A 9,068-nucleotide genomic window follows, 5' to 3' on the forward strand; every position below is an offset into this window, starting at 1 on the left:
CTAATGCTAAAAATAGATATTTTCAACATCAAATTTTTAGAATTAAAATTTAGTTTTGTAAATTAAATACTCACCTTCATAAATTTAGATATCAGTCCACTCGCTGCATTATTCAACCGGAAACCAGCCAGAAAAAGAACCATGACCCCGTGACAACCTCTCCCACCTGACACCTGTGCTTCCTAAACCTTCATCATTTATTCCTTAAAATGCTAGGCACTAAGGGGATGAAGGGGAGGGGGGAGGGACCTCTGATTTATGAAGGTGAGTATTTAATTTACAAAACTAAATTTTAATTAAAAAAATTTGATTTTTATTACATTAAAAACCTCACCTTCATAAATTTAGATAACAGAATGTAACGAAGCGCTGAATCCCCATCACTAGGAGGAGGAAAAACAACGTGTTGAGCAGCAACTAAAGGCCCTAAAGAATAGAGGTTGTCACAATGAAGAGGCATGGAACGTAAATAATGGTTATAAAAGGCACTATCAGACCTCCAAAAACCAGCTGACATGATTTCCGACATAGAGGAGGAATTAAAAATGTTCCAAGAAGAGGCTAAAGCTCTAACTTCATGTGCTTTAACTTGATGTTTAACTAAAACTTCAGAAGAAGCAGACTTATAAGCCAAAATGACAGTTTTGCAAATCCAGGTAGAAATGGTTTTAGCAGAAATGTCAGAAATTCCTTTTTTAATAGGAATGAACAACCTAGAAGAACCAGCAGATCTTAATTTAGCTGAAGAAGCTAGGTAAACAAGCAAGGCTCTCACTGGACACAAAACCTGATTATCCGCCGTGGGAGGTAACGCAGGAATAGTAATTAAACCAGAACCTTTATCAGGTAACTGGTTCTTTGCTAAAAAAGATGGATCAGTGAGAAGAGTAACTGAAGACTTATCAGCCGCAAAGCGGAGACAAGACTTAGAAATTGACAAGGCATGAATCTCACTCCTTCTGCGACCCGTAGCCAAAGCTATCAGAAAACAACATTTATAAGATAAAAATTTCAAGGAGGCTGAATGTAAACGTTCAAAAGGTGGGAACTGAAGAATCTTCAAAACTAAACCTAAGTCCCAAGAAGGAACCAAACGCCTTTGACGAGGTCTATTAAGGCAAAAGTTTTTTATCAACAAAGACAAAAACTCATTGTCACCAAAATCAGAGCCTCCTGAAAGTGATATTGTTCTGGCTATGGCAGATCTATATCCCTTTATAGTAGAAGGAGAATAACCCTTTTCTTCAAAAAGATGAAGGAAAAAATCCGCTAACTGTTGGACAGTAACTGTGATAGGATCAATCTGTTTCGACAGACACCAAGTACAGAAAATTGACCATTTGGAGTCATACACTGCTCCTGTTGATTGTCTGACTGATCCTGAGATACGCTTGGTTGCTCCCTCAGAAAAGCCTCCCTTTCTGAGGGAATTCCTGACAGTAACCAAGCGTGCAGATGGAGATTCTCTAGACCCTGATGCAGTTTACTTCCTTTGAATTGAGACAGTAGATCCTCTCTTAGAGGAAGACGAAGAGGCTTCGCACAACACAGAAGTAGTAGTTCTGGGAACCAAGACTGTCGTGGCCAAGCCGGAGCAATAAGAATGGTCTTGCAAAGATCCCTCTGAATCTTGTGCAAGATCTTTGGAAGAAGACGAAAAGGAGGGAACATGTAACTGAACATTCCCTTCCAAGATAGGGTCATAGCATCTACTGCCCAGGCTTTCTCGTCTGGAATGGGAGAAACGTAAGTCTCAACTTGTGATTCAGACTGGTGGCAAAAAGATCTATATGAGGACGATCCCAACAAAGAATGATCTCCTGAAACACTGATGGATGAATTTCCCATTCTGTGTTCACTGGAACACGGGAACGGGAGAGAGCATGCGCCAGAAGATTTTGACTGCCTGGAACATGTCTCACTGACAGAATTATATCGAGACTGTGACACAGAAGAAGAATTTCCTTGCTCAGATGATACAAAGAAAAGGAATGGGTCCCTCCTTGATTCTGAAGATAAGCCACTACTGTGGAGTTGTCCGTGGCAACCAGTAGTGACTGACCCTGAACCACAGCCTGAAACTGACGGAGAGAAAGGAACACAGCTCTCGTCTCTAGAAGATTGATGTGTTCCTCCAACTGAGCACCTGACCAAAGGCCTGATGCTGTCCTGCCCTCCAGATAAGCTCCCCAACCCATCAGACTTGCATCTGTGAACAGAGTTAGGCTGGGGTCTGGAGGATCCAACAAAACTCCCTTCCGAAGATGTTTTTCCTGAAGCCACCATTGAAGATGAGGTAACAACCGAGGAAGAATTGGAACAGGTGCCTCCCACAACTGAGAAATTGGGTGCCAAAACTCCGACAGATACCACTGGATTAGACGAATATGTAGACGTCCTAGTGGAATGACGTCCATGATCGAAATCAAGAAACCCACCAGCTGAAGCAATTGACGAGCTGGGACAGATGAAAACTGAGTCAGAGCATTGACTAACTGACGTACCTTGACTACCTTCTCTTCTGGAGGAAGCACTAGACCCAAATCTGTCCGAAAATGTTCTCCCAGGAAATTGAAACTCTGACTGGGAATTATCTTTGATTTTTCCCATGAAATCAAAAAACCCAGTCTCGGGAGTAAAAGGATAGACAAATTGGTGTGTTCCTCCAAAAGAGATCGGCAATGATTCTTGATAAGAGAATCGTCTAGGTAGGAGTGAATGAGTACTGCCTGAGTATGAAGATAAGACACCACCGTCTGAAAAATCCTGGTAAAAACTAGGGGTGCAATAGCCAGGCCAAAAGGCATAGCCTTGAAACTGTAAACCTTGTCTGCCCAAACCAGTCTCAGGAAATGACGAAACTTGTGAGAAATTGGGATGTGAAAATAGGCATCCATCAAATCTAGGGAGGTTGTCCAAGTTCCTAGATGAATAGTCGACCTGATAGACCTGTTGGTCTCCATTTTGAAATGTGGGACCACTAGATACTGATTGTGAACAGAAAGATCTAGAACTGGTCTCATTTTCCCGTTCTTCTTGGGAACCAAGAACAGCCGGGCATAAAACCCTAGATGAAAAGGAAGATTGACCTCCTCCAACACACCCTTCTGTATAAGAATGTTCACTTCGTCTTGTAACAACTGATTCTTTTGAGAATCCTTTGTCACTGACATATTGATTGGAACAGGAGAAAGAGGAGGCTGTTCCAGAAACTGAAGTTCCAATCCCTCCGTAAAATCGAAAGTACCCACTTGTCTGAAGTTATCAGAGCCCATTGATCTAGAAAATGGGACAGCCTACCCCCCACTGGAAGATGAGGAAGAGGAGAAGTATAGTTTTCCTCTTCCAGTGGGGAACGATTCAACGGAGGGGACAACACATCACTTACCTTGCTTCTTTCCCTTAACAACTTTAGCTTTCTTCCCACTAGAATAGTTGGGACGAGAAAAAGCTGGTCTCTTCGTAGGCTGTGAATTCGAAGAAGAAGAGGTAGAAGCCTTGGGTTGATGAGAAGAAGAAGGATTGTTAACCTGAGTGGTCTTGACAAATCTTTTCCCATCAGTGACCTTTACATCAACCTTGACCACAGGAGGGGCCTTATTCAACTCCTCCTGTAACTGCTCTAAGAAAACAGAGAACAACTTGTCCTTAGACAAAGGAGAACTGACAAGTATCTGCTGAAGCGCTTCAGAGACAGTTGATTTATCAAGAATCTCCTGTCTCTTAGAAAGAGTAAAGTTGGCCACAGTACCAAGAAGAAGGAATTGAGACATTCCAAGACTCTTGTCTACCTGAAGCAGCATAGACCTCAAGTCTGAAAATTCCTCCCCTTTGTCCTTTAGAAGAGACCCAGCTGCTGACAAAAAGTGCTCAGCTGTCTCAAGAACAAAAGTCAAACACCTCAGATTATTCTCTGACTTGACATAAGAAGCTTGAGAAAGTCTGAGGCCATCCAAAGGTTTCGAACCAAGTAAACTAGAAAAAGCCCTGTCACAATTAGGAGCCAACATACCCAAGGAAGATCCATGGATCTCAAAGTCCTTAGATCTACATCTCCCTGGGTAAGAGGCAGGTCCGAAACCAGAGAACTTACTACCACCAGTTTTGCTAGTGTTAGCAAGATTCTCAGCCAGAGAAGAGTTTACAAAAGACAAAGCAGTTGTAAAGTGCCCCGACTCTGGAAAAGAATAATACCCCTTAGACTCTGGCTTGACTATACCTGAGCAAGCCATGAAATCCGAAGGAGTAGAAGAAACCCTAGGTGGAGACGACATGGGCATATCTGACATATCCCTGCGAATCGAGTAGACCAGACTCCTAAGGCAATCAGAATTGCCTGAAGAACGCTCCTCAGGAATGAAAGCATCTCCCTCTGTGCTTACTACACTGTCAACATCTGAAATACCACCTTGGTCATCCAAAAAGTTACCCTCCTGACTTCTAGGAGCCAAAGACACCGAGTCGTCTTCCAACAACTGTCTAGGAGGTCTGGGAGGGTCCTGTACAGGATCCTGAGACAGACCCCTAGACTCCATCAGATCAAGCCTGTTACCAAACTCCATAAACTTAGCATTCACAGTAGCTTGAATCTTGTGTATGGACGTGGTAAGACTCCTCATCTCATCCTTAAAAGAGGATGGCTCTGAAGAGGGTCTACCACCAAACCCCTGACCAGACCAAACTGATTGAGCCGAATACGGGTCAAAGGGCTGGGGATAAGGCGGCAAGTTGGGCATACCCATAGGCATGAGAGGGTAGGCAAAATTCATGGGCCACCTAGTCCTGGAAAAGGGGTCACTCCTGATACCAGCTGGTAGAGTCTCCTGCCTGCTTGTCGTGCAAGACACAGGAGACGTTGGTATCTGTGCAGGCCTAGTAACGGTATGTGATACCCTGCTAGGCCTAGATAGCCTCAACTGAATGGCACCGGGAGTGAACGGCAAAGTCCTGACAGGAACAGGTTCTGAGTCCTGTTCCATACCAACACCTGAAACACCTGGAAATTCCAAACTTCTATCCCAAAAGTCATCAGAATGGGTGGCCGAACGCCAAGGGGACAACAAATTACTGTTGGAAGTGTGTATTTGACTGTCACTTACCTCTTGGGTAGCCAAAGCTGGAATTTTATCCATAATATTCAGATAAAATGATGATAAATTATCTAAATATACTTATAATAAACAAAAATATCAATTTAAATTTCTATATATATAATAAACAACTTATTTGCAAAAAATAAACTTTTTCCTCCTCCACAAAAGCGTGCAGCATGCGTTGTTGAACCGGAAAAAATGATGAAGGTTTATGAAGCACAGGTGTCAGGTGGGAGAGGTTGTCACGGGGTCATGGTTCTTTTTCTGGCTGGTTTCCGGTTGAATAATGCAGCGAGTGGACTGATATCTAAATTTATGAAGGTGAGGTATTTAATGTAATAAAAATGTAAAACTAGTCTACGGGCTCCCTTCTTCCGCGTAATACCTAGTCCAAATAATTATGACGTCTGGCAAGGTAGGCGTCCCAGAAAACAATTAAAATAGCCTTGCCAGACGTCATAATTATTTGGACTACTTAATACCATGAATTTGTCTGACAACTCGGGTTGGATTCAACTCGATGAATGTAAGAATACTACATATATAAAGCATGCACGTACCCACGTGGGGTTATTCAAATTCTGTTTTAAATAAATTGTCAGATCATGTATTCCAATTGTTGTGGTCAGCGGCGGTTGCAAGAGAAAAAAAAGAGTGGGTGTCTGTTTTATGACTTATGTTTTGTATGGGGATATCAGGTTGGAGTTCCCTTTTAGGGTTTGTTGGCCTCCCTTTTTAATAACCTTCTTGATCCCGATTCCGCTGCTGGTGTTTTATTTTTCCGACATTTCATGATTTATTAATCAAACTTGGTGACTAAAGTTATTCATTTGTTGTTATTTATCATTATGGTGGGATGGTCAGACTAATTAATATAGGTCTCTGGTCAGGGTTAATAAGAAAAATGTAAATGAACGTACTTGTTGAGTGGCCTTGAGTAGTATATACATTTAAGAAAAATAGAAAAAGCCAATTTATATATTATTTCATTCCAGTTCTGAGTCAATAATTATGAAACATCATCTTCTGAACGTGCTGCATCCTGAAAATTTGAAACATAAATGACACTTAGAACTACTGTTAGATATAGGACAAGCCAAAACTATAAATACTTTTTAATTCTTTAATTTCTTAAACACATAAAACACACACGTTCAAATAGACCTAGCTTATACAACCTATCTCGCGAATTATATCAAGTGATGTTACAAATTTCTTTTATGTAGTCGTCTCATATCTTCTTGTCCGAAATACATAAAACACACACGTTCAAATAGACCTTACACAACCTATCTCGCGTATTATATCAAGTGATGTTACAAATATATATACATGAGGTCATGATTCCAACCCTAGATATTTCGATGCGTCAACCTTTAACTTTGGTAGCCGATAACCCTATCCACTGAACAGATCTTGTATAAGCCTCTGATAACTATCCATAAAATTCGTTTAATAGTCACTCACAACTGACATCTCACATGACAAAATGTATGATTTCTGAGAAAAAAAGCTTCACACTGAAGCAATTTGAATGTTACTACATCATGTACATAGGAATGAATAGTTAATTGTTAATAATAAAATCAAAACCATTAATGTTGTCAAAGAGTGTAGCAGAAAATTGTCCTTTTTTTCTAAAATTCCAGATTCCAGGTAGTCACCAAATCGAGGATTAACATTTGGCCCAAATCAATTAACTACTTATAAAATGTACACAGAATTACATGTATATCTTTATCTCGTAGAACTAACTTAAAACCCTATTTTACAGCCATCGGATTTGGGTGCGTAGGTTTAAACAAAATATTTGGTTACTATAGCTGAAGCGTACAGTCATTACCAGGTTTACCTTTACTATCCTTCTGTGAGAATAGACTATATATATATAGTCTGACATATAACTAATCTATTGTATATTGGATTTTATTTGAACGGACACAATTAAGTCCGAGACTAGCTGTAATGTTTTCTGATTTTGAGTTGCTGTCTTCTTCCTCTATTGTTTACTGATCTTTACTAATCAGAAGGAAATATAAAACATACGCTATATGAATACAATGTAGCATATTTGAAGATTATTTTTTTTTATTTTCAGTGAAATTGAAAGATATTTATAACTGAAAATCATGCTATTCATATTATAATTGATATAACAATCAAAATCGTAACAATTTATGACCATATCACAATTGTAAAGTGTACTTTTTCAGGTGCATTATGGTATACAGCTGTCTGTCTCTACATTGATTGACTTGACGCTATGAGTATTCTTAATAATTTTAAGTTGTATGTTTGATTTCGTGAATATTATATCTCTTTCTTTTTTTTACTGCACTGAAATAAAGAACTATGTATCCTGTGCTTTAAAACAGTTATGTATCTATTGTTTGGTGCTTATTGGTAGGTGTTTTGGTTAGAAGCCAGTATCGTTATAAGAATAATGAATTGTAAATAAAAACTTTGGAAAGACAAATACCCGACCAAATTGTACAAAAAAAAACAACCATTCCACCTATTGGCTTTCAACACAGTGAGAATTTCCACACCTATAGTTGGGCTAATAGCAGTAAATAAAATGCCAGCACTCGATTATATATAATTAGTTAAAATATGTATGTAGCAAAATAAATATAATAGAAATTCCAGAAAAGTACAGAATACGGTTTTCCGATCTTGGAGAGGAGGTTGTGCCATATGATGGAACGCCTTTCATTATAACAGGCAGAAAAGTAAACAGCTGCATTTTTGGGAAAGACAAACATGTAGCTGATAAAAAAAAGAAACAACAGGAAAAAGACAGCAATCTTGAGGTATGCCAATACTTTAAGTTTCTTTTATTAAAGAATAAAATAATAACTTGAAACAGACTTTTATTCAGTTTAAAATCAACATAACACCGAACGGAAAAGGCAAATGTGTCATTAAGACAACAACCCGACAAAAATGTTCATAACAACTCAAGAACAACAATTGGTATTCAACACAGCGGAACATTACGGTCCCATAGGCCCCAAAACACGAATTATCTGAACATCAATTGTCTGTTATAACGCAATCTATTGAATTCATAGGGCGGTATACAGGATCCCCTGTTATCTGAACATTTAGTGTCTACTATAACGCAATCTTTTGAATTCATAGTGCGGTGTACATGATCCACGGTTGTCTGAAAATAATGTGTCTACTATTGGGCGATCTTTTGAGTTCATAGGGCGGTCTACAAGATCCCCTGTTATATGGACATTGAAAGTCTGCTATAGAGTTATATATTGAATTCATATGGCGGTCTACAGTGCCCTGTTATCTGAACATTAAGTGTCTACTTTAAGGCGATCTATTGAACAATTGGGTGGTCTACAGTCCTGTGTTATCTGAAAATAATGTGTCTACTGTAGGGCAATATATTCAATCCATAGGGCGGTCTACATGATCTCCTGTTATCTGAACATTAAGTGTCTTCTTAAGGGCGATCTATTGAATCAATATGGTCTACAGTCCTACGTATAAGAACATTAAGTGTTGACTATAGAGCGATATATTAAATCCATATGGCGGTCTACACGCTACCCTGTTATCTGAACATTGAGTGTCTATCATAAGGGTATCTTTTGAATCCATAGGGCGGTGTACAGGACCCCCCGTTATATGAACATAGTGTATACTATTCGATGATATATTAAATCCATATGGTGTACACGATCCCCTGTTATCTGAACGTTAAGTATATATCATATGGCTATCTATTGAACCAATAAGGCGGTCTACAGTCCTCTGTTATCTGAACATTAAGAGTCTTCTATAGGGTGATCTATTGAATCCTTAGGGCGGTCTATAGTATCCCTTTATATCTGAACATAAAGTGTCTACTATAGAGCGATATATTGAATTCATAGGGCGGTCTACATGATCCCCTGTTGTCTGAAAATTATGTATAAAAAAGATGTGGTGTGATTGCAGAATCATGTATCTATT

At 39.3% G+C, this 9,068-nt stretch overlaps 1 protein-coding gene across 1 annotated transcript; it reads right to left on the minus strand.

The window, feature by feature from the left end:
- On the minus strand, window positions 1–5,132 carry LOC139497698 (serine-rich adhesin for platelets-like). Its single transcript, XM_071285933.1, has 4 exons — window positions 3,389–5,132; window positions 1,275–3,227; window positions 335–978; window positions 1–6 (listed from the first exon to the last, which is right to left on the minus strand). The coding sequence occupies exons 1-4, from the start codon at window positions 5,130–5,132 to the stop codon at window positions 1–3; spliced, it is 4,347 nt and encodes a 1,448-aa protein (XP_071142034.1).
- Window positions 5,133–9,068: the final 3,936 nt, after the last annotated feature.

The sequence above is a fragment of the Mytilus edulis genome, chromosome 12 (assembly GCF_963676685.1).
Source record: "Mytilus edulis chromosome 12, xbMytEdul2.2, whole genome shotgun sequence".
Lineage (NCBI taxonomy): Eukaryota > Metazoa > Mollusca > Bivalvia > Mytilida > Mytilidae > Mytilus > Mytilus edulis.